The following is a 26,910-nucleotide window of genomic DNA, read 5'->3' on the forward strand; positions in this document are numbered from 1 at the left end:
AGGTGATTTTATAGACTAACCTTGGAGCTCGATCACAGCCTTATGTAGTGAGTACTGGATACTTTCCAGTTTGAACGCATGATGTGAATGTGCTGGTCACTACAGTATACCAATGAAAGAGGTAAGTATATATTATGTGACAGTAGGTAGTTGAAAATTAGCAAGTATATTATAATTTATTGTAATAGGCAGTCACCTCTAACTCCGTTTCAGTGTGCCAGTTGCTGAAAATCTCACCCTGCTGCTATGTAATAGGCCCAGGAGAAATGTCCTTTACACCAGAGTTATCCTGCGTTATTTTGGTAATTTTGCATTACATTTGTTATAGGAAATTACGGTATTGTGCACAGTTGCGTAAATGTTTGCCACCCATGGAAACATTTTAGCGCGAAGGAACAGCGCAACCAACCAGAATGTGAGCGTTCGCAGTTTGTGGTGCTTGAGGTTTTTGAGCTATATTTTTTTTATTATGAAATTAGGCGTCCTGCCCAAAACAGACTCCAGTATGCCTTTTGTGCAAAGATTTAGCATCAAAAGCATGTTTCGCATTGGCAATCATGCTTCCATTTTCCGTAATTTACCTGAAGTATCGCCTAATTATGCAAATGAAGCACATTTTGTACATCCCTGCAGCAGTGTAAGGGCGAAATCTGTAAACAAATAGTTGTGTCAACACTACGGTTTCTGCTCTCTAGACAATAAACAGTTAAAATCTGACTTTGTATTTAGTTAGCTGTGGAAGGACTCTTTCTTGAAATTGTCAATAAAATTGGGTGTGTTAGGAAATTTGTTAGCATTACCTTCATGGCGAATAAAAAGGCAGTTCTAATTAAGCTCCTCCTTCTTCTTTTTTTTTTTTTTTTTTTTTTGTTTTTTTTTTTGTTTTTTTTAATGCAATTATCTTTTTCGCAGTTTTTTATATAGCTAAACCTCGAGCCAAAGGCATTGGAGTGCTTTACATGAGAACCAGTTTCACTTATAAACCACTTGGGCTTGTTTGCATGCCACCTTACTCCTTCACCCCTTCTAAATACATGATTTACCTCCGGCCTTTCTTTAATAAAGTCCAATGGTGTATAATCGTTTCCTCTTGATTCAACAAATAGAATAGTTGGTTTCATTTGAACTCTTTGTATCAGTTATTTCTATTAGTTAAATCTCTGTAAAAAGAGTTTTAGCATCCTATTGCTGTAAGATACTAGCTTTGTAACTCTAATTATTTTTTAGGTCTCGCCTAACCCAGCGCTTGCGCTGGACGAGACTTTAAGTAAGAGCTTCAAAAAATGCTACCTCCGGCCTATCGCTTGCGTGCATGTGCGCGGGCGCGCACTTATGAGCAGAGGCGCCATATGGCATTCCTCATGCTCATTAAGCGCATCGCTCGCCGCGCGCTTGATCGCGATCACTTTCGCAGCCGCGTGCACACCACTCCCTTTATACTCTCCCTTGTTTTGAATCTAGGTTTTCTTTCACTTTTGCAGCGCGCTTGTTGTATGAGTGTGGTATATATATATACTGAGTGCGAGTGCCTCGTAGTGTCGGTATGCATGTATACTATGTTACATCATGTTATCTAGCACGTGTTTGCTTTCTTGTGTTTGTGTTCTTGTGTACTCAATTGTCCTCCGCCCTCCACATTGGAAACCCGGCATTTCACCGCTGCCACGCGCCTGTTGTATGTGTGTGTGTGGTGTATGTATATATATATGTATATATATGTGTATATATATATATATATATATATATATACTGCGTGCGAGTGCCTCTGAGTGTGTCGGCATGTGTGTATACTATGTTACATCATGTCATCTGGCACATGTTTGCTTTCTTGTGTTTGTGTTCTTGTATACTCAATTGGCCTTCGCCCTCCATATCGGAAACCCGGCATTTCACCGCTCACTAAAAGGGGCAGAGAAGCCGTAGCTTTGAGGGTGCGTATACTCCACCAGCCTATGGCAGCGCAGTCTAGCTGCTGCTGCCACATAGCTCCATGAATGCACATTGCTCTTGGAAAAAGCCCGAAGAAAAACATTAAGATCTAATTCGCAACACGAAGTCCGTGCCACCACAAGCAACTACCAGTACAAATTAAGTACTGGAAAGTTTGATCCCTAGGGCACTGAAGGCCCGCCACTGTAAGGCCTCACTTCCATCCCATCCCTGCCGCAGCGAATACGCTGGAAACCGTGATTAGAACAGGGGCTGACCAATTTGCCAGAAATAATGGCCCGTATTTTAAAAGGTGCAGTGGGGGGTCCAGAGTGCTTAAAATGACTTGATGCTTACAGCAAGCCAACAAGCACCTTGCGCGCTGAGCGAGAAATTGTCATATTTCGTCACTTACTAGGTGCCAGATTTTTAAAATGTTGGAGGTTGGCAGTTATGGGGTCAAGTAAGGCCAGACTCACACTTTAGGCGTGATTCATGCGTGTCAGTGTACCGTATCAACTACGCTCGGTAACCAGGGGCAGGCGGCCTAGTCGAATGTGAGCGGCGCTGCCAGACATGCGGAATACAGCGCTCTGAACTTCGCATAGCAAGTAAATAAAATGCCTTGGCTGACTGTGTACTGTGCTCATACAGCACACCGACCTTCTATCCCATAGCGCTTTGAAACGGTGGGAGGATAACAGAGTGGCGCCATGGAAAACCCACTTTAAAAATAAATGCACATACTGGGGAATTCTTTCTTGCTTTGTTTTAGAGGCGACCCTGCACAATGTGCACATATCTCAGCACATATACGAGCTATTTGCACGCATGTGCAAAGTGAACGATTAACTAGAGTTTAAATCATGTTTACACTCAGGGCTTTAAGTGGGATGAAAAAACTGGGAATGTCTCTCAATGGGGCGTAACCTATGTGATTAAGGGTGTGGCTTAAAACATTTACGTTAAAAATATGTACTTATCACAGTGTGCTGCCTCACTGGTATTTTGCTGCTTCTGTCCATACATTCAGATATATAACACAACAAGTAACATTACACCTACAAGCAATGGCTATTGGCTTTGTCAATGGTTGTTAGGTGTGTAAGAGAAACAACTATGACTTCCTTGTATATAATAATGAAAATGCTTCGGTTCTTGTGGGCGGGTCTGTGGTGTAAGGCTACACTTTAGAGCTAAGAAAGCAGGTTAGAGCCTGACCGGAGCTCAACATTCTATGATTCAAAAAATAAATATGTCCTTGTGTAATGTAACTGTTGCCCAGGTAAAGCGCTCCAATACCTTCAGCCGACTTTGCGCTATATAAAACATAACAATTTGGAGTTACATACAAGCAGTGAACTGAAGGCAAAAATGGACAGCCCGAGAGGGAGCCGTCTCAGTACCTGCTTTTAAGATCTGCTGGTGCTGAGCACTGGCAGGACCTGGTCCACTCAATGTCCTGTTTACACTCTCTCCTTCTCACAGTCTGCAGGTGTTATTGAGTTATACGATTTTGTTCACTCTGGATTAAAATGCACGCTGGAGTTAGCATTGGTATTTATTTACCACCAGTCACAGCTTGGCGGTATTTTTCTGTGTAAATCTAGGATTGAGTGAAAAAATCTCTCATGATTGGCATGAAGGCTTAAACAGGAGTGTGTTGGATTATAACAACGCCAGTAATAATGAACAAGCATTGGCATAGCTAATAGGTCTCGCCTTTGGGACCTTATAAGTGTTTAACCATGCAACAGTTGATGTTGTTGCACCAAGGATAGTGTGCTGCATAACTAAATACTTATAAGGTCCCAAAAGCGAGACCTATTGGCTATGCCAATGCTTGTTTTAAAAACGTTTTGAGTGTTATGTTTTTTTAGGCTCTGTGCGAAATTAAAGAAAACATACTTTTATAACCGTGTGATTTGTTTTTCAGGTGTTTGGACCACAACGCGAATATTAAAGGGGCGAAAGTTTGGACCATTTGTTGGAGAGAAGAAAAAAAGATCTCAAGTAAAGAGCAATGTATACATGTGGGAGGTAAGACCTTTTTTTCATTATTAGGTGAATCTGAAAAGCATTTTCACTTTCACAATTGTTTGGGTTTCAACTGGTATGCTGCATATATCTGTTGCATGTTCACATTCTGCTGCACTCTCCCGCGGTTTTTCCAGAATATTTCAACTTATTTTCTCAAAGTATTTGTTTTCACCTTCAGTTCAGTTTTGATAAGAATGACTTCGATCACGGTCTTTGAAGCAAACAATGCAGCTAGACACAGTTTCCAACTTAAATAATTTTTGTCTGACATCGGATCTGGACATTTTATACGGTGGGGTGTAAACACTATACTATACATCTGTACACTTCTGAAATGAAACAATTTCGAGTGTACCAACTGACAATTCAACCTACAAGAAAACAAGAAAATATTTTAGGTCTGGCCTAGTGGCACAGGTTTATTTGTCTCACAGACTCCTGTTTTAAAAATAAAAAAACATACGTACATATACATAAAGGTACTTCAAGCTAGCTTCATTGGCTTGTGCAGCTGTCATTCACATTAGCATCCAGCATGGGTCAATTGTTCAGCCCACTTCAGCCCCTGGATGCTCTCACTGTGACAGCATTTTGACTCTATACATGTGGTCATCCTCTTAAGAAATAGTTCACATCAGTGTTGGATGGTGTGGCAATCAAGATCGCTTCAGCTGTCTTACTACAGGGTTTGCACACTATAAATAATATGCATCATGCTGAAACAGAGAGGCTTTAGGTGAGTGTCAATTGTGAAGTGCTCTAAAATCACTAGTAATCGCGTCAAGAATTTTCAATTCTATTAAGGATACAGAGACAAGGATTATTCTTCTTTCTTTAATTTTAGAAAATACAGTAGCCAATGAAACATTATTAAATTGAAAACTGCACTTCCCATGAGCCCCTCTCTCTACCAATCACTGGGGACATGGAGCTGTATATATGTGAATGCCACCATAGTTCCTCCTCTTTCTGATGGATACATCTGCCTGTAGTTTCCTCACCTTTCGAATTACCCCATGCGCAGCATTCCATGGAAACTTAATTCATAGCTCTCCCACGTCGACGAGGACGACACAATGGTATGGTTCTGCTAATGACTCCGAGATGTCATCGAAGCCATAAGACCTCGTTGGCGTGCTGATGTCCGTTCCCTTTTTTCCGTGCCGTCGACGCGTAGCGGTTTTCCTAGGACTCCATTTCTTTGTGGTTAACATTGTTGCAGTCTATCTGTAATTGTAGCAGTGCAATGGCTGCTCAGAAAAATCAGGGTTCAAACCTTGTAGGGAATGTGGGGGACTTTTGTCCATCACAGACCTCCACGATGATTGCCTTTGGTGCCCGTCATCTGACCACGACATCGAGCGATGCTCTTTGTGGCATCGTATGAACCCGAAGACGCGCAAGGATATGGAAGCAAAACCGTTCATGGCGCGGGCGAAGAAACAGAAGATGGGTAGTAAGAGGACAAAGTCGAGGTCAAAGTCGCCGACTCCACACACCGCGAAGTCGTCGAGAAAACATAAGAAGAAGCATCATCATAGTTCCAAGTGTCGCTCTTCTAAAGACAAGTCGCCGAAGTCGAGGTCGCCAGCCCTATGTCATCACGGGAAGAAGAACATCTCTGCAGGTGACTCCGTTGCATTCTCTGACTCCGAGGGGTTCTCTGGTGCCCAGGGAGGTGACTCATTTGCCTGGGCCACTTTGCCCCCGGCGTCTTTGGCGCCGCATCCTAGAACCAGCCAGAACCAGCCTTGCGACCTAGGGCGATTCCACATCAGTCTGTTCCGGATGTGTACCCACCTTTTGCGGCTTCAGGTGCAGATCCGCATTTTTTAAATGCAATGTATGGCATGTTTGCCAGGGCGGTTAACCTATCCGGTGCGCCCGGTAGCCCCATGGGACCGCTTTCCTTCAATATGGGCATACCCCATCATTATGCACAGGCACTCTAGGCCTTCATGCCTATGACTCCGACTTGGGCTTTCCCAAAGCCAAGATTCTCGACGCCGATACCGTCCCAGGAGGGAAGGATGGACTATTCTCTGGTGCCGTCAGGCTCCAGTCTTGACTTTTTGCGGCACCTCCAGCCGTCCCTGAAGGGCCTTCATCGAAGCCGGCTCCAAAGTCTCTGGCGCTGTTGACGCCGATATCGAAGATACAATCAAGAAGGGAGGCTCAGAGGCTTCTGGAAAAGGAGGAATTCCAGGAGCAACAGAAAGAAGTGGAGAAAGGCGATATTGGATCCCATGCATGATTTTGAAGGAATTTAGGAAGGTAGTGGGCTGGATACATCACCAAAGCTCTTCCTTTTCAGGAGGTTTCTTCCTACCATTCTGTTATAAGGAAGGCTGCTGTCCTTCTGGATTTACAGTTGCCCACTGCAGAGGTCAAATCATATATTTTGACGGAGGTTCTTCACTCCCCTTCATCAGTGATGGAACATTTGCTTCCGTTCAATGAAGCTTCGACGGAACCCATCATGGAAGTTTGGCAAAAGCCTGTGTCTGCCCCAACTGTATCCAGAACGGTGGCAAGATCGATACAAGGTGCACCTGGAGATCCAGCGTTTTTAACACACCATTCACCCGAGAGCATCCATTCCGGGGAATAGGGTTTCAAAAAAGTCGGCTAAAAAGATATTTTATCGGCCAGTATGGCTTTGAAGTCGACTAATGCTACGTGCCTGTTGGGACGCTACATCCATGCATTGATAAAGTCCACTAAAGATGTGATTCCTTAACTGCCAGAGGATGTGCAGGGCCACTTCACGGAGGTGCTGTCGGACACTTAAGCTGCGGCCTGTCAGGATATTCAGTCCGGACTTGACATGGCTGTCTCCGTTGCTAGGGTGATGGATTCTCTCCTAATGTTCATTCCACTCTGTTGGATTTGCCCTTTGATGGCTCTAGACTCTTTGCGACCAAGGCTGACTCAGCACTACAGTGTTTATAAAATAGTAGAGCTACTGCTAGATCTTTAGGTTTGCAATCTCATCCTAGGGGTTTTGGATACCGAAGATTTTGGGGCTTTGGGAAGACTGCTCCTTTTCTGGTCTGACAGCAGCAGCAACAACAGAACCCGCTGTATAAACCTTCAGAGGAAAGGGAAGAGGTCTTCTTCGAGGATCTGCTCACCAGCAAGTCTCCTACTCCTCCTCCTCTCCTGTTCCCCCGACTGGCTCCACAGGGAAGCAGCTCTATATCCCCTATCTTAGAGCATGTTGGACCCATGGGAGGTGGGTGTCCCATTTTCTACAATTATTGAAAATCTGTTACATCCGATCTTTAGGTTTCGAATCTTGTAGAAAATGGGTACGCCCTTGCTTTCTGGTAAGTATCCCCCTCCTTTCCACCATCTCCAAGGCTGGTGTTCGGCGGTCCATCTGTTGTTCCTGTAACAAGAGGTCCTGTACTTGCTACAGAAAGGTGTAATAGAGGTCGTTCCGGAGCAGGAAAGAGGTCAAGGATGTTACTCCCGGTATTTCCTGATCCCCCAAAAAGGATGGACGATTGAGACCGATCCTAGACCTCAGGATCTTGAATTTTTACCTCAAACAGGAGAAGTTCAAGATGTTGACCCTAGCTCATGTTCTGCTGGCGCTGCAGCAGGAAGACTGGATGGTGTTGATCGAATAACAGGATGCGTATTTCCACATTACCATCTTGGAGTCACATCAGAAGTGTCTCTGTTTTATGGTGGGGTCTCAACACTACCAGTTTGCGGTCCTCCCGTTAAGTCTTTCATCCGCACCACGGGTCTTCACAAAGATTATGGCCGTGGTAGCAGTACATCTCAGAAGGTTTGGGATTCCAGTTTCCATCTATCTGCACGACTGGCTGCTCAAGGCAGTTGCCAGAGATGGTGCTTCATCATCTGCAAGTAACAACACGGCTGTTGTTTGACTGGGGTTTTTCGATAAATGTCACCTGGTGCCGTATAAGCGCAACCTGTTCATAGGGGCAGTACTTGACACTACTTTGAGTCGTGCTTTCCCGCCTCCTCAGAGGATTCTAGATATCCAATCTATGATTTCAATGTTTCAAGGTGGAGTGGCTGTTCCAGTCCTGAAGGTTCTGCGCCTCCTCAGTCTATTCGCTTTCTGCACACTGTTAGTCAACCATGCACGCTTGCACATGAGGGCACTCCAGTGGTGCCTCCGCAGGCAGTGGTTTCAATGCAACGAGTATCTCAGGGAAATGGCCAAAATCTCTAGAGTCACTGCAGTGGAGCTGTAATGGTGGAGTGTTCCAGGCAACCTGTCTCAAGGGAAGCTGTTTCAGCCGCCTTCTCCGGTGGCCACAGTGATAACTGATGCCTCCACTCTGGGGTGGGGCGCTCATCTTGAGGATCTGGAGATCAAGGGACTTTGGTCTCCAGAGGAAAGATTGTTTCACATCAATCTTCTAGAATTGCCGGCAATACGTTTGGCTCTCAATGCCTTTCTTCTCTCCCTTTGCGTTCAGTCGGTTCAGATCCTGACGGACAACACTACCGCAATGTGGTACATAAACCAACAGGGAGGAGTAGGGTCGTATTGTCTCTGCAGAGAGGCTCTGCGGCTTTGGTCCTAGGCTCAGGACCATCAGATTTGCGTGATTGCATATCTTCTGGCCGGAGTGCTCAATGTGCGTGTGGACAGTCTCAGTCGGCAGTACTCAGCCGATCATGAGTGGCATCTTCATCCAGAGGTGGTCCATCACATTTTTAGGATGTGGGGGTTTCCGCAGTTAGACCTGTTTGCCACCCACAAGAACGTGCACTGTCTGTCATTCTGCAGACTCCAGTATCCGATGCGGGGAGCATTGGGAGATACTTTTCAGTTAGATTGGAGCTCACAGCTTTTTTACGCATTCCCTCCCATGCCTTTGATTCTTCGGGTTCTGAGGAAGATTCACCATGACCGGACCCAAGTCATATTGACGGCCCCAGATTGGCCAAGACCTCCTTCACCTCTCATGGCACCCTCCGCTCTGTCTTCCTCTCAGGGCAGATCTCCTCTTGCAGTGGCAGGTTCAACACCCCCACCTCCAGAGTCTGCACCTTCATGCCTGGAGATTGAATGGGGCAACCTGAGTTCTTTCTCTCTCCTACTGGATGTGATGGATGTTATATAATTGTCCAGAAGACACTCCACCAAATCGGTCTATTCTGGTAGGTGGGCCAAGTTTGTTAAATGGTGCGTAGAGAGATCAATTGATCCTTTACAGGCTCATTTGTTTGATATTCTGAGTTTCGCTCTTTTCTTGGCTCATCAGGGTTGTGCGGTAACAGCTGGTAAAGGCTACTTGTCTGCCTTTCTTAGCTTGCCAGAACAACCCTTTTTGTTTGTCTCCTATAGTCATGAGATTTATTAAGGGTGTCACTAACAGGTTTCCTCCCATTCCATTTATCATTCCTCAGTGGAATTTAAAATTAGATATTACTTTTCTGATGGGTTCCCCCTTTGAGCCTCTACATAGTTTTGCGTTGAGGCTCCTGTCGTTCAAGACAATTTTTCTGATTGCGATTGCCTTGGCCAGGAAGGTCAGTGAGCTACAGGCTCTTGGTGCTAAGCCCCTTTTCACCTCTATTCATGCAGATAAGATGGTTCTTAGGACCAGAGCTGCTTTCCTGCCTAATGTGGTCACGCCTTTCCACCTAAGGCAATCTATTACTCTACCCTCTTTCTATCCTCCCCCTCATCCTTCTAAGGAGGAGTAGAGACTTCATCGCCTGTACCCTAAGAGGGTGGTCAGCTTCCACCTGTACAGGTCTAAAGACTTCAGGCTGGATTACCAACTCTTCATTGGCCACACGGGAAAAAGTGAAGGGCAAGGCTGTCCACGTGAACGCTGTCCAGGTGGATCATCCTCTGCATCAATATCTGCTATGCCTTGGCTAAGAAGGAGCCTCCTGAAGGTATTCAAGCTCATTAAACCACAGCGAAGTCTTCTACTTTGGCTAAAGGTGTCCCTGTTGTAGACCTCTGCAAAGCGGCAACTTGGGCCGCCCTTCACATTTTTGCAAAGCATTACTGCTTAGGTTCAGAGATGAGGCGGGACGGCCATTTTGCATGTTCTGTGCTGCGCGATTTTTTGATACATGTAGGCGGGCACCATCCACCGGAAGCTGGACTGCTTGTGGATTCAATTCAAAAGGTGAGGAATCCACAGGCAGATGTATCCATCAGAAGAACAAGTTACTTACCTTTGTTAACGCCTTTTCTGGTAGATACAGTATGTGCCTGTGGATTCCTCACTGACCCACCGCCTGCCCATTGTCTGTCTACTTATACCGAAAATAATGTTGGGCATGACATTCTTGTATTTCATGGTCATTTGAATTGATATGATGCTTGTCACTAGGAAATTTCTATAGTTAAGAATGGTCATACTTGCTTGAATTGTATACTGTGTATATTTGTGCATTTATTGTATACTGTGCGTACACGCGAAATGTTTGTCGTTCACCTCGAAGGCACGGAAAAAATGGGTGGAACGGACGTCGGCATGCCGACTAAATCTTCTTATGGCTCCGATGAAGTCACACAGAGTCATGAGCGGGGCTTTACCATTGTGACGTCCTCGTTGACATGGGAGAGCTATGAAAAAAGTTTCCGTTGAATGCTGCACATGGGGCAATTCAAGAGATGAGGAATCCACAGGCAGATTCTGTATCCACCAGAAAAAGTGTTACAGAAGGTAAATAACTTTCTTCTTTGTCTATAACTTTCAAAAATCATTCAAAGGAACTCCAACTATCCAACCATTGTTGAATCAGGACTCTTGCGCCAACTACGTGAACAATACAAACAGCCGAAGGGCATTTTTCTCCTCTGTGAACCAGCGTCACTTGATGCCAACAGTCAGGCCCCTTCAGGTTACCTTAGTATCTGCACCTGGAAAGAAAACAAAAGCAGTAGCACTGTATCTACTCATCATATATCTATCATCAAAAGGCGGGGAAAAACATGACTTCTGTAGTAGGGGATCTCTGTGTATAGTCATAATCTAGTGAATAGTCCCGCCCATGTGCGTGGACCCCGGAGCAATCAAAAATAATCTCTTACAGTGTCAAAAAATGCAGAAAATGCATAGACACTTAAGAGAGAATTTAAAGACAGATAATGCAGCCAAAAGGCTACACTGTCCAGTACTTCAACTAGAAATTTCCACCATAAAATCCACAAAACAGCAAAGCCTGTACAGATTTCCCTTGCTTAACAGCAAAATCCCTCAGGAATGATAGAGAGAAGAACCTGGACAGACAAGCCCCATAGGCTGCCATTATGTGGCTTAATTAGGATACTGTGCCTTTAAGAGAACCTTCCAGAACCTTCTCTCAGTATCCCAGAATGCATAGCAGGTCCAACTTAGCCTCAGTTCTTTTTTCCGGCTCCTGCAAGCAGGACCCTGGAGCATTGAGCTCTCCCTTTCAAGGGTTTTTGTTGGTGTTTTACACTGATTTCGATTTTTGGTACTTTTAAAGTACTCTGGTGACTTTCTTTCTGTGTTTCTGCACTTTTTTTTGTCCAATAATGCCTGCATTATTCGACAAGTGCCCTGAGTGCTCAAGAAAGAAGGCCAAGACAGACTCCCATGAGGTCTGTATTCTCTGCCTTCCCTCTTCCCACATCCCTGAGGAGTGTAGGATCTGCAGAAGCTTCTCTGGAAGGACCCTGAAGGAGAGGAAGAAGATCAGGCTTCAGGGGCTTGAGGAGAGGAAGCTGAAGGCACGAGGTGGGTCAGGAGGGGCTCCTTCTACCCATGCTGAGGCCTCTGGGGGGCTCCCCAGGGGCAGGAAGACCAGCCCGCGCCCAAGGTCTCCGTCTGGGTCAGTTGCGCTGACCACGACGTCGAGGGGACGGTCAACGGCCAGTTCCAGGTCTCCCCAGGGCTCTGGGTCGAGAAAACGTCGCCCGTCGACGTCGAGGAACGTGTTCCGGCCGCCGTCGAAGCCGGTGTCGATATCCTCGTCGTCGCTGTCGGCGTCGAGTGATCGACATCGGAGGGCCCGGCGTCGGCGCTCGCCGTCGAGGCGACACCGCCGTTCGCCGTCGAGGACATCGTCGTCGAGGGGATCCTCGTCGTCAAGGTCGCCGTCGAGACAAAAGGCATCTCCGGCGCCGAAGAGGTCGACGTCGAAGCATTCCAAAAGGCCGACGTCGAGACGGTCGAGAAGATCGACGTCGAGAAGGTCGGAGAGGTCGACGTCGAGGAGATCCAAAGGGTCGCCGTCGAAGCGATCCAGGAAGTCGACGTCGAGACCGGCGAAGAGGTCGAGGTCGCCGTCGAGGCACCATCGCCCGTCGTCGAGGTTTCGTGGCTCGTCGATCTGGTCGGGGTCGACGTCGAGACGAAGACACGGTTCGACGTCGAGGAGTGTGATTCGGTCGACGCCGAAGGACCGTTCGACGTCGAGGGGACATCGGTCGTCGTCTGGACACCGGTCTTCAGCGTCTGTAGGTCCTAAGGACAGGCCCAGGACTGTGGGGGGCTCCCCACTCTCTGGTAGAGGTGATGGCTCGCCGGGACCGGCGCATTCCGGGGTGGATACTCCGATGAAGCCGTCTACGCCTCCTCCGCGGCCTGCTGTGCCGAAGGGTCCTCCTCCGAAGGACCCTACCCCGCCTCCGAAGCCGGCTCCGCGGGACCCGCGTCCGGTTGCCCCTCCACCCCCGATCCCACCGAGGGAGGTGTCGATGCCTAAGTTCCCGACGCCTCCGAAGAAGACTCCTAAGAAGCCTGGAGCTCCTGACCCTGGGAGGCCGAAGGAGCGTCCGAGGCCCAAGAGGTCGAGGTCTCGCTCGGGGAGACGGGACAGATCGAGGAGTGGCCGCGGATCTTCATCACGATCCAGGCATCATCACAAGAGACGTCGGTCCAGGTCACGTTCTCCTTCTGGGACCCGTTCCTACTCGCCCACGCTGTCCGATTCGCCGGAGACTAGGGTGTCTCCGATAGACGATATTAGCACATTTCAGGAGGTTCTCCTGCGTGGTGCGGCGAAGTTGGGCATTGAGGTTGAAGCGCCTACGGCTTCTACCTCGGTAATCTTTGAGACTTTACACAAGAGGCACTTGTCTCGCCCCCTGTTACCTCTGGTGCCGGGGCTCCTTGAGCCCGCCGAACAGCTATTCCTGACGCCGGCGACGGTGAGATCTGTCCCTTCCAGGATACTGAAAAAGTACAGGGCTCCGGACTCAGACCCAGCCTTCTTGAGGAAAGACCCGGTACCGGATTCAGTCATCGTGACTGCTGCTCGGAAGCTTCATTCCACCTCCCCTGCGTCCACGGTGCCTCCGGACAAGGAGAGCCGGTGGATCGATTCTGCTGGTCGCAAGGCGTGTGGGACATCCGCCTCGTCCATGAAGGCAGCCAGTGACTCGGCTTTGCTGGGACGTTACGACCGGTCCCTTTGGGACTCGATGGAGCAGTTCGCAGACCTCGTCCCTCGAGACCGCAAGGAGGACTTTGTGGAGATCGTCAAGGAGGGGATGTTGGTCTCTAATCAGGCCATCGGCGCTGCAGCAGACATATCGTTGCTGTCCGCGCACGGATATTGCCACGGGATTCACCAGAGACGCCATGCTTGGCTCAGGTTGACATCGTTGAAACCGGAGGCACAGCAACGCGTGGCGAATCTCCCGTTTTCCGGAGATACCCTCTTCGGGAAGCACGCGGATGATGAGATGGCCAGGATGAAGGCCGAAGCGGAGACCCTGACGGCAGTGGGCCTGGAAAAGCCCAAGGAAAAGAAACCCTTCCGACAGTACCAGCGTCGGTTTGGGGCGCAGGGTCGTGGAAGGGGGCAGTCTGCTGGTCAACATCAACAGCGGCAGCAGCAGCAGCAGTACAGGCAGCCCTTCCAGAAGCGACAGGGTGGTAGAGGTCGTCAACAGTCCTCTACCGCGACCAAGGGCCCGGCCGGGTCCCGTCCCTGAGCTGTTACTTCCCCCTCGTCCGTTACCCGCTCCGGTGGGGGGAAGCGTTCAATTTTTTCTGGCAGAGTGGAGAAAAATTACTCAGGACAAGTGGGTGCTGAATATTGTTTGCAATGGATACAGTCTACGTTTCACCAGCCCTCCTCCATCGATTCCTCCCGTCAGCTCGCAGTATCAACTGCGCGAGCTTCAGACGGAGGCGGACGTTCTGCTAAGGAAAAGGGCGATCGAAGACGTACCTCTGTCTCAAAGAGGAAGAGGTCTGTACTCTCGGTTCTTTCTTGTCCGCAAGAAGGACAAAAACGAGTTCAGGCCCATTCTGGATTTGCGGCAGGCAAACAAGTGGATTCGCAGAGAAAAGTTTCGCATGCTGTCGTTGCATCAGATCTACCCTCAGCTGCAACGGGGAGACTGGATGTGTGCCATAGATCTACAGGACGCATACTTCCACGTGCCCATTGCATGCAAACACAGAAAATTTCTGCGCTTTCAAGTCGGCACCAATCACTATCAGTACACGGTGCTACCCTTCGGACTGAAGTCTGCACCCAGGACATTCTCAAAATGTATGGCAGTGGTAGCGGCACACCTGAGGAAGAACAAGGTGTTTGTCTACCCGTACCTGGACGATTGGTTGATCAAAGCCTCCTCCTTCTCGGAAGCTCGAGCACACTTCCAGAAGACGTGCGTTCTCTTGAACAGGCTGGGGTTGCACATCAACATGTCCAAGTCGGTCCCGATTCCGGTGCAGTGCATCCAGTACTTGGGGGCCTCCATCAATACGCTGTCAGCAAGCGTGTCTCCTTCGGAAGAGCGACGTTTATCACTCGTTCGGAAGGCTCAGGCTCTCATGAAAACTCCGTCTACGACGGTGAGGACCGTGTCTTCTCTACTGGGATCGATGGCCTCTTGCATTTTTCTCACTCCTCACGCACGGCTACAGATGCGTCCTCTGCAGGAGTGCTTGGAGGATCAGTGGGACCAGAGGAGAGGTTCTTGGGACGACAGGATACGACTGTCTCTACATGCTCTTCAGTCTCTGAAGTGGTGGTGCTCGAAGGAGAATCTCCTCAGAGGCGTTCCCTTCCACAAGGACATTCCCACACAGACCATCGTGACGGATGCGTCTCTCCTAGGTTGGGGGGCGCATTCCGGAGATCTGCAAATTCAAGGGACGTGGTCCCCGACGGAGTCCACGTACCACATCAATTTCCTGGAACTGAGAGCTGTTCACTTGGCACTGAAGGCCTTTCATCCGTCCTTTCAGACCAACTCTCTGCTTGTTCAGACGGACAACACGACTACGATGTATTACCTCAACAAGCAGGGGGGCTCGAGATCGCGCACTCTGTCGCAGGAGGCGCAGGCGATCTGGCACTGGCTTCTGGCTCGAGGACTGTCGATAACGGCCACCCATCTGCCAGGTGTGCAGAATGTTCAGGCAGACGAGCTGAGCAGAATCGTGCAGGAAAACCACGAATGGGTCATAAACGACGAAGTACTAGGAGAAGTCTTCGCAAGGTGGGGAACTCCAGACGTAGATCTGTTTGCCACCGCCGAAAACAGCAAATGCCGAGGCTTCGCCTCCAGGTACTACCAGCCAGGGACGCTGGGGAACGCGTTATGGATCAACTGGTCGAACAGCTTTCTGTACGCTTTTCCACCAATTCCCCTGATTCCGGCGGTTCTCATCAAGCTGTCTCAATCCAGGGCGAGAATGATTCTGATTGCCCCGGAATGGCCCAGACAGTGGTGGTTCACGGACCTGCTTCACCGATCTCTCCTTCCTCACATGAAGCTGCCGTGCAGGCCGGACCTTCTCACGAAGTTCGGGGGGCGGATGGTGCACCCCAACCTCTCGTCTTTGAGTTTGGCGGCATGGCTCCTGAAATAGTGCAATATGGCCATCTGAATCTCCCAGAGGATTGTATGGGCATACTGAAGGAGGCTAAGCGACCTTCCACTAGGACTTCCTATGCTTACAAGTGGAAGAGGTTTTGCATCTGGTGCAAGTCTAAGAACTATGACCCTACGTCATGCAAGGAAGATGTCATCCTTCCATATCTGCTTCATCTGGCGCAGTCGGGCCTTAATGTCCATTCCATTAAGGTTCATCTGGCTGCTTTGACTGCCTACAGGAAAGGCCCTTCACAGACTTCCTTTTTCCAGATCCCTGTGATCAAAGATTTTTTGGAAGGCTTGAAGAAAGTGTTCCCTCCTGTCAGGCTTCCTTCGCCTTCATGGGACTTGAATGTGGTGCTGTCCAGATTGATGAAGGAGCCTTTTGAACCCATTCATAAGGCTTCGTTGCAGCACCTGTCCTGGAAGGCGGCGTTCCTCGTGGCCATTACATCGGCCCGCAGGGTGAGTGAGATTCAGGCATTGTGTTGCCAAGAACCTTATACTGTATTTCATAATGCTAAAGTTGTTATGCGTACTCACCCTAAGTTTCTTCCCAAGGTTGTTTCTGATTTTCATATCAATCAGACTATCACTTTGCCTACGTTCTTTCAGAATCCTTCATCTCCGGCGGAAAGGTCTTTACATTCCCTGGATGTGCGGAGGGTGCTGAAGTTTTATCTTGATAAGACTAAAGATATTCGTAGGTCAGACCAATTGTTCGTCAATTATGGCTCAGTCAGGACAGGTCTTGCTACCTCTAAACAGTCCATCTCGAGGTGGATTGTGTCCTGCATACAGTTGTGTTACTACAAAGCTGATAAGACCTTAGGAGGTAAGCCTAAGGCTCATTCCACCAGGGGCAAAGCTGCTACGACAGCTATGCTCCGTAATGTTCCCATTGCAGAGATCTGCAAGGCGGCCACTTGGAAGTCGGTCCATACCTTTGCTAAGCATTACTGCCTGGACACTGATGCCAGGGCAGACGCTCAGGTTGGGCAGGCTTCGCTGCGGAATCTGTTCGCACAGTAGTGGCGTTATTTTATTCTCCACCGCCGCTTGGTGTGGGGATGGGCTTGCCATTCTATTCACTAGATTATGACTATACACAGAGATCCCCTACTACAGAAGGAGTAGTTTCTGTCCTGTAACTCCAGTTCTGTAGTAGGGGTATCTCTGTTATAGTCATAAGCGCCCTCCCGCCTCCCCGGTGGAGTGTTGTTCATGATCATAATGCTACAGGTCTGGCGTTTCCTACGCCCTCGAAAAGAACTGAGGCTAAGTTGGACCTGCTATGCATTCTGGGATACTGAGAGAAGGTTCTGGAAGGTTCTCTTAAAGGCACAGTATCCTAATTAAGCCACATAATGGCAGCCTATGGGGCTTGTCTGTCCAGGTTCTTCTCTCTATCATTCCTGAGGGATTTTGCTGTTAAGCAAGGGAAATCTGTACAGGCTTTGCTGTTTTGTGGATTTTATGGTGGAAATTTCTAGTTGAAGTACTGGACAGTGTAGCCTTTTGGCTGCATTATCTGTCTTTAAATTCTCTCTTAAGTGTCTATGCATTTTCTGCATTTTTTGACACTGTAAGAGATTATTTTTGATTGCTCCGGGGTCCACGCACATGGGCGGGACTATTCACTAGATTATGACTATAACAGAGATACCCCTACTACAGAACTGGAGTTACAGGACAGAAACTACTCCATCCCAATAATATCAATAACATAAGTCGGACATTTGCTTATGTAACCAATGGGAGGGATAATACTTGCCTCTCTGTCCTTAATAGAATTAAAAATTCTTAACGCAATGGCTAGAATTGTCTTTATTCTATGTCAGGAATTGAGGCTTTGGATTATGCTAAAGTTGTACCACAATATTGAATGCAACATCCACTACTGGTTTATGGTAAAAAAACTATAACACTGAAATCAGAAGAGTAGTCTGCCATGGCCATAATGTCCTCAATTCGAGAACCGGTGGAAAAAGCTTTGAAGGCCATAGCTCCACGCATAGAATGTGCTCCAAAGCAGGACATATCAATGCCAGCTTCAGCCAAAATCCACGTGACCCGCCTAGCCAAAGTTGCAGAAGTGACCAGGCAGAAAGGTTTCTGCAATGAAATAAGTAACTGCCCAGCATGATCACTTCGTTATTCCCAAGTATGCTCCTCCTAACATTTCAAACATTTAACCACACAATTTGTGATGGTTAGGAAAGGCAGGATAAACAATACATCTTAAATCAGTTTTAGTACGTTTAGAAATGGAAAAAGAAACCCCTGAAGGAGTAAACATTCGTACGTGCTAAATCCAAGGCTCAAACTTCCGAAACTCTTCTGCAGGAAATTAGACCCAGAAGTTCGGTACATTTTGCTGTCAATTGCTTACGTGAAACGTCTGTTAGCTGGCCAGACTGTGAGGAAAAGTAAGACAACATCTACATCCCTTAAATTAGAATACTTCGGTTGTGGGGGACGTACCATCCTTATTCCCTATAGTACTTTACACACAAGAAGATGTTCCCCAATGGGTTTACAGTCCAGATGAAGATGACCTGCACAAATGGCGGAATGGAAGTTATTCGCCGTCCTATACGCCAAGCATTGTGTTGCAAGATCTGGCAGAAAATTCACAATGATCCACATCCTGTTTACCGCACCAAGAAACCCAGCGACACCAGGCAGATTCATAACGTTTTTATGTAGGATGAGGCCATAATTGGGATAAGAAGAACAGTGTATCTGGCAAAACTCATGGCATTTTGCAACGTCGCCTGAAAGTCACCATACCATGAGGCACACAAGCCCCAGAGTCACTAGTGGATGATGGAAGTCTTGCCGGATCAGCCAGAAGGTCCGGGGGGATTTGCAATTAAATTGGAAGGGCACCTGATAACTCAATCATCATTGGAACCACGGCTGGACTTTTCAATAAGGTGTACCCAGAATCCATTCTACTGCTTGTCCTCTCACCTATGACAGCACCCTCTGCATCATTAAAAATGGTGTGAAAGCAAACAGACCTGTCAACCAGTCTTTGAGAAAAGCATCTGAGCTCAGTGCTCGAAGGTTCGGCCTCCGACTAAAAAAGAGCAGGAGTTGCGCAATAAGCCAGGAGGCAAATAGATGGACTGTGCAGGGACCAAGGTGCGGGTTCAAGAGATGTAGTCTCCAATCATTGGAATTGCGGAGAAATCAGGAATTCCATTCTGCTCCCACAATGGACCAACAAGGGATGCATTCCGCCTTCACCAATATCTGATTCTGGAGGCAATAATGCCAAAAATCTTTGGCAATCTGCACCAGAAGACGTGATTCGTCCCTCCCAGTAGATTGATGTATCGGACCGCCGATACATTTTCCAACCTCAAAAAAATGGAACAACTCGTTTTGTGTGATGACAGGGTACGGGTCGCAGAGGAGCCCACCAATATAATTTTAGGCAATTGATGTGGAGGAAGAGTTCCTCCAGGGACACCTGCCCCCATTTCTATGGAGCCACAGTGGGCTCCCTATCCCTAGCGACTCGATCACCACCTCCGGGACTGAGGCAAAAATTGCTTTGCCATTCCAGGCATCCATATGCTCCAGCCACCAAGTCATCTCCGTCTTGACCTCCTCGGACAAGGAAATCTGCTTCGAATTAGTCAGCCCTTTGCGAAGGTGTAAAATCTTCAACCACTGAAGAGCCTGGTAATGGTGGGGACCCAGGAAAATGGCTTGAATGGAAGAATCTATTTGCCATACTAGGCATGCTAGGGTCCTCGGTGATATAGTCGGAGAGGCTAGGGCTCTCTCAAACTACTCCTTTATGGATAATCGTTTCCTTAAGGGTAAGAGAAGTTGGGCTCCGAACGAGTCCACTTGGAACTCCAGAAAGATTGCAACAGATTCATAACTGATTTCTTCATGTTGAGGGCAAACCCCAGATCTTGAAAACGCCGACCCATCCATAACAGGTGAAGGAGAATGATCTCTGTCTTGTGCCATGACAAGAATATCATCTAAGTATATGATCAGTCGCACCCCTTGCTCCCTAAGGTACTGAACAACTGTTCGAAGGAGCTTGGAGAAACACCTTTGAGCCGAGGACAGACCGCAGGCCATGGCGATAAACTCGTACCATCGATGATGCCACTGGAATTGGAGAAACCTTTGATGCGTAGCAAAAATTAGAACCACCAAAAATGAGTCTTTGAGATTTAGGCATACTTGCCAGTCTGCTTCTTGCAAAACGTCTTGTAACAAATATTTACCTTCCATCTTGAAGTGGCGATACACAATCCAGGAATTGAACTCTTTAAGGTTGAGAACCAAACAGAATTCCTGATCCTCCTTAGGAACGAAAAAAATCGTTCTGGCAAAACCTCACTGGTGCAGGGAAGTCTGGGCCACAGCCACTTTGGTTATAGGGAACAAATGTCTTTGTCTATTAAATTGGTCTCTCCTTGAGACGAATGGAGAGGGAAAGGATGTCTCCCTTGATGTGGGGATGAGTTAAACTCCAGTTGAAAACCAATGAGCGGTCTGCAATACCTATGGGTCTTGTGATATCATTTGCCAATTGTGGGAAAATAATTGAATCCCCCTTACCCCCCCCTCCCCAATGACGTCTAGTTGTAAAAGAATGATCACCTGTTTAAAAGGAACTGCGGCGTTGTCTCCGGCTCTGTATCCCCCCACGACAGGCACGTCCTTGCTCCCTGTTGCATGTGAGGTAGAAGTTGCATGTGGGAGCTCCCCCACCTCAATGCGCATATCCTTTGAGAGGCCTGGTGTAAAATACGGCCTGAGGCTCTGCCTCTATGGCGTCCGGCCCTGATAAAAAGGCTCCTGTTGAAGACCTTCTTAAAGGATGATTGTGCTTTATTCACAACAGAAAAGGACGACCTACTTCCCCAAGTCCTTCATGAACTTTTCGCCAAATAATAACCATTGGCTAGTGTGCCGGCCTCTGTGGAGGCTAGGTCAGCGAGCTGGGGATCGATCAGGAGTATCTGCTAATTTGCCTTAGAGGGATGGGTGTGGGCACTCAGACCGCAATGTATTGCACACTTCATGCTCGGAGCCCTGTCACAGATAATCTCGTACATAATAAGCCACTTCAACCCATTCTGTAGATCGAGGGTGTAGAATCTTTCTGGGATCAAAAATCAGAACGTCTGTCCCCGCAAAAATGTACAGAATCCCTGCTTTCATTTTCATAAGTTGCAGATAATTTACAGCCCTCACACAATTTAAACACAATTTCAAAATAGTCCTGTGAACATTTCCACATTGATTGTTCAATAAAATGTGAACACAACATCTGAGCAAATTCTTACCTCTGGCTGTACATAATAGCCAAACTACCTGTACTCTGATTCTGCACGAAAGCTGTACTGAAACTGTGCAATTTGCAGCCAAGTTTCATGCAAACTTTAGGCAACCTGTACAAAGACTTTGCACTTAGGATGCACACAGCTACTAAGGATGTGATCATTTAACTTCTGCACAATCTTTGCATGTGTAAATTGTGAGACTTGCTGTACATGTTATGCACACAACCTTCTATCAACCTGTACACTGGCTGTGTACACCGCTTGCACACATCTTCAGTACCTAACTTACTTGGACTGTATATGTTATACACCAAACAGATGTGCCGTGTTTCTCTGATCCATCTTTCATGTGCTGATCCAGTGCAAGTTTTTTCTTTAAATTATGGGACTTGTAGCATTGTTTATTACATTAAAAAACAGGACTAAAACAGGACTTCAAGTCCCGAAACTCAGAAGAAAAATACCTCGACTGGCGCAGCGCATCACACAGGGACCTGGGATAGTTGGCAACTATGACAAAACACACAAACAGACATGTTCCTTATATTCTTCATTTCTCACAGTTATCCTTTCTAAAGCATGGCTATAAAGTGATATGTGCTGTATGTACCAGTTCACAATACCCAGCATCAGCACAGGGGACAGTGAGAATAATGTGATGTTCTTCTGCCACCCCTTTTAAACCCACTCACCACCTAGACACTTCCAAAACAACCTCAAATAAACCAAAGGTATTAAAAACGTTATATATTGTGGAAGAGTGTTCATGTTGCATCTAACAGTAGCAGCTAATATAAAGGTGCTCAGTGGTACTCAAACTCTTGCGGGGGTACATATGGGTCTCTTCAGCAGGTACAATACCAACTGGTCTATCTCACTTATAGGCTCTAGTTTGTGTCCTGGTTTCGAAGAACCTTGCCTGCCCTGTGTATCCTGCAATAATAATTCATAGACACCATAATATGCATAATCAGCACATCTCATAAATCAACCATAGGAAATGCATACACACATTACAGTAAAGCAAATTATGCGAAATACTTTCCAAGGCAAGAGGTAAACTCTTTCAAGGTCTGTAGAAGAAGTTGAGACTGACCACAAAGGTTGTGTTAGATAGACTACAGGAGAGGAGAATGGACACTATACTCAAGTCTTCGGCAAGAGACGATTAAAAGCAGAGTGCTAAGGAACACTGTCTTTTCAGCAGTGTGGGGTGTGAATGGCTGAATGGTGAAGTATCTGTACACACAAGGTCATGGCTCCATTGTTGAAAATGGCAATGTATATGCACATAAGCGGCGTTCATTTGTGTTCACTGTACCCCTTGTTGTAAACAGAACGGATATCGCTAAACACTGACTGTGTTATCCCGCCAGCATAGACCCATGCACGCACGTACACGACAGCCATTTTAGGCACCATGGCCTCTCTGCCCGTTTGTTCCCGGCACCCCTCCCCGCGCGCACTGCTCATGCATCGGCCATAAGTCTGCGTGACCCTGCCCTAGAAGTAACCCTCCTGCTTGACCCACAACCCCCCATTTCCTCCCAAGAACACCCTTCCCCTCAGCTGACGACCCCCCCAGCTGCACTTGGCCTTTCGACCCGGTCCCAAGTCCTAAGACCAAGCCTCGTGGATGTACACCCCCCCCCCCCTTTTCCTGCCCAGCATAACAAAACCGTGATACACCAGCCAAAGTGCCCGATCTTATCGCCTGCCCAACCTTTGATTTGATCATCCCCTCCTGCCCTCGTGTCCTGTAGGAATGTCCGGCTGAGAGATCACAATCTCTTGTTACATTCAGGAGGGGAGAATGACATCTGAGCGACTGGTATGGGAATAGGCCTGAAGCTGGGATTCCAAGCATGCTTCTCCCTACTTCAAAGCGTCTTTTTTTTGCAATAAGGAATGTTTTGTGCATCATAAACATGTGTATAAAAGACGAAGCCTCAGATAAACTTGTTAGAGCACCTCCTGAAGACACTATGCGAGTGTCCGAAATGACAGGCTCTCCTCATGAGAGATAAAACTCTGTTCTTGTTTTCCTGCTTCCAGCGCCCGTCTCTTTATTTGGTAATTGTTCAAGATGGGAACTAAGAGGCGTCCTGCGCCAGCAGCCTGGGCATCAGGTGTGTTATGGGCTGACTTTTCCACAATTGGCGCCACACGTGGGGCCCATCAGCGACATAAGGTCCGGTGAGAGAGGTCCAGACGATGGGGTGAACATCTAAACGATTGGAGTATACCTGCCTTGAGAGGGCCCTCGTCCGGCTGCCGATTGAATGAACTTCACCGATTCCGAATGGACCTCTCTCAAGTGACCTACTGTCCTGACTGGAATCCCACAGGAATGCTGCGGTAAAAACATGGAGAAAGAGAACGATTGGGCGCTGGAAAAGGGAAGGCGAAGAATTGCCCACACGGTCCGGTCCGGGTATGGTTAAGTAGGACGTCTTTAAGTCCGATTGGTAGGATGGCTTTATCCATCTGATTGATTGATTGTACTTGAAGTATTGGTTCTCTTTGAGACATTTTCTATTTGCAAACAGCGATGAATAGGAACGTTCCTCTCTCTTTGCAAATAGTAAAGGATAGGTAATGCAGACGTTTGTCCCCCATTGTAATCCGTCATGCCTATCTTTCTCCCCACTGATTGTTTGTTATCGATTTTTATCGATTATTGCTCTTTGAGATATTCCCTGTCTACAAACAGGGAAGAATAGAAATATTCTGCCCCCTTTGCAGATAGTGAAGGATAGGTAATGCAGATTTTTGTCCCCGTTGTAATCCGTCATGCCTGTTTTCCTCCCCACTGATTGATTGATTGTCTGGACATTTATTGTTCAAGGAATAGTTCTTTTGAGGTATTCTCTGTTTGCAAATAACGTAGAAAAGAAATATTATGTCTAATCTTTGCAAGTAGTGAAGGGTAGGTAATGCGGACCTTTGTCCCCCGTTGTAATCTCTCGGCCTATCTACTCCCCACTGATTGGTAAACTAGTTCCACCCGGACCATTTATTAGAGGTAGGTCATCTGGCTCGACCAGAGGGCACCCCTAATAAAAAGGACATATGCAACAATAACGAAGTAATAACCGTATCCTGTTAACAGAAACTTTAGCATGAAACACGCTAGGGAAAAAAAAAAAGGGAAGAAAGAAATAAGAAAGCAAAATCAGTAGGCCACTGATGAGTTTTTGATTTCGCTACAAATAGGAAAAACGTTAGAAATAGCTCACGATAAAACACATGATTTCGCTAGAGAATAAAAAACGTTAGAAATAAGCCTGTAATAAGAAACATGAAAATGGTGAGAGAAGCCAAGCTTGACATCACGACAGCCACGAGGCAACTAGGCTTCGCCACCCCTCACTGCTCTAAACATGTCTGTCCCCCCCGCCTGCCACGCCCCAATAACGGTAACATGAGAAAGATACAAGTCAGCAGATACCTATCCCCATTCTGGAAACTCCCGAAGTGCAACAGGTTCGCGGCTACGCCCATCCGGAAGACGAGATCTTCGGCACGTGTAGGGCGGGTCCTGCTGCCAGCCGTCGGCTGGAGGTCGTCGCAGAAGGTGGGCCAGAAGAGGAGCCGAGGCCAACGGGATCCGGGCGTCCCCTCTTCTTTCTTCAATAATGGCTGCGACAACGCGGGGGGGGGATGTCTTGCCCATGCCACCGACCCCCCCCCCCCCCCTCCTCGCATCTCCTGGTCCAGCCACTTCTTGGTATGAGCTCCCCGTTCGGCCCTGAAGCGGCGCCTTGCAGGCCAACGGGGGGGGGGATGTCTTGCCTATGCCTCCGACCCCCCCCCCCCCCCCCCCCTCATCGCCTGGTCCGGCCATCATGAATATTAGCGCCGAGAAAAACGGCGTGGGGTGCGCTGGGAGGGAGAGGCGGCGCGAACGAGCCTCTCCCACCTCCCCAGGTGGAGGCCCCTAGTGGCACCCCCAACGCTCCACTCACCCGACGAGGGTTCGCCCACTCGTAAAATGGCGGTCGACCCTGCTGGAGCGGGCCCGGCGTGCAGAGATGGCCCGGTTGCTTGTTGATTAAGAAATGAGTCCCACAATCAAAAGTGTTCTCCTCGACTTTGAAGATTCTATAAAAGCCACGGGGGCCCCCGACCCCCGTAGACACCCCCGATGGGGAATGACTGCCATGATTGCCCGCGGAACGATGAAAATGTAGCCGCGAGACGTCGGCACTCTCATGCTGACGCCAGCCTCAGTTTGAATGACTAAAATCCTGCAGACTACAGTTCGGATCAGTTCCGGTGAAAACCCAGTATGACCCGGTAGAAAAAATTGTTGCCTCCCTCCCCCCTTTTTGACTGATGGTTCATACCGCCGATCCTTTCTGTTGCCCTTTAACGGAACTTTTGGACTGCCGAAAGAGGCTCTGGGCCAACCACGAGTTGGTGGAGATTTTGACTATGCCTGGATCTGCCTGGCTGCTCCCAAAATGGCGCTGGTGCAAATGAAACTTTCAACTCCTTGTTGTACCCCGATTGCTCAGCCTTGGTGTCATGAAATATGTATGCAGTTTTTAAACAGAATGAATTGATATGGGATGGGTACTGATTATGTGTTCGGACAATGAATTGAAGTGAGATGGGTACTGATTGAACATTCGGACAATGAATTGTTGTTAAGTTTTGGCGCATCATGATTATTGAAAGTTCGAATTTCAACACTTATGATACTCGCTCACACTGAAGTTTCGATATGATTTTATTGTACTTGTCGCACTTTTTATTATGAAATCAACGACCACCGACTCCATTAGGTTTTCCACTAATAAGTATCCCCACATGTACAGTTCCAGCCTGCTCCGTGGCCGGCCCACGGGGTTGTAGGCCCGTATTTATGCACCGACATTTTTATTAAAGATTTTTTGGAAAAAGCAAACGTAGTTGTCACGCGTAAATTGGTAAGTTTCGAATAAATGACCACTATTTCCGATATAACTAGATTACAGGTGAAATGGCTCAGCTCGACTAGTTAAGGGTTAAAAAGTATAGTACGCAGAAATATTGCAAATATGAACGGTCCAGGTTTTTGTTGTATGTGTTTTTCATTTTTGTACAAGCCTAAAGCAACTGCTAAAGATCCTGGTATTTAGCCTATACTTTATATGCTACCTGTATCAGGAAAGTTGTTTTAAAAATGCCCCTAAGTCGCCCCGAAGGAGTGCCACCTGACCCCCCCCCCCCCGGTACGAACGACAAACGACCCCGTACCACTGTAGGTTATCCCTTTTCCTCAAAGGAGAGCACGAGCTCGCCCCCCCACGTTGCACCGACTGCCCTTTGTTCTGACCCCCCGCACACGATCCGTAATACCACACTTGGGCGACCTATGCTATCCACAGGCTTCCGATAATCATCTCTCCCACACTAAATGGTCCACCTGGGCTTAAACGCCAAGTTGGCAGGGACTGCGTCCAGTGGAGATAGCCCGAGTATGTAGTAAGTAAAAGCCTTTTCGGGTTTATGCGCGCTAATGTGTTTTTAAAATGCTGCCCCCGCCCCCCTTCTTTTTCCCTCTTTCTGCAGGTCACATCGGAACGTCGATTTACTTAGCGTTCGGGAGGACAGCCTGAAGCGGAAACTACAAAATATGACTTCGCTTGGCAATAACCGTATCCTGTTAACAGAAACTTTAGCATGAAACACGCTAGGGAAAAAAAAAAGGGAAGAAAGAAATAAGAAAGCAAAATCAGTAGGCCACTGATGAGTTTTTGATTTCGCTACAACCAGGAATGACGTGCACTAATGAATAAAATTCCTACA

General features: G+C 47.7%; 1 protein-coding gene across 8 annotated transcripts in view; it reads left to right on the forward strand.

Moving 5' to 3' along the window:
• PRDM2 (PR/SET domain 2) overlaps nt 1–26,910 on the forward strand; it is a 404,374-nt gene that overhangs the window by 175,680 nt on the left and 201,784 nt on the right. For all 8 annotated transcript variants that reach the window (XM_078642772.1, XM_078642773.1, XM_078642775.1 and 5 more), the window contains one exon: nt 3,866–3,969. In XM_078642772.1, the coding sequence (XP_078498898.1) occupies nt 3,866–3,969 (104 nt within the window). The remainder of the gene's footprint in view (nt 1–3,865; nt 3,970–26,910) is intronic.

This window comes from Lissotriton helveticus, chromosome 5_1, assembly GCF_964261635.1.
Source record: "Lissotriton helveticus chromosome 5_1, aLisHel1.1, whole genome shotgun sequence".
Lineage (NCBI taxonomy): Eukaryota > Metazoa > Chordata > Amphibia > Caudata > Salamandridae > Lissotriton > Lissotriton helveticus.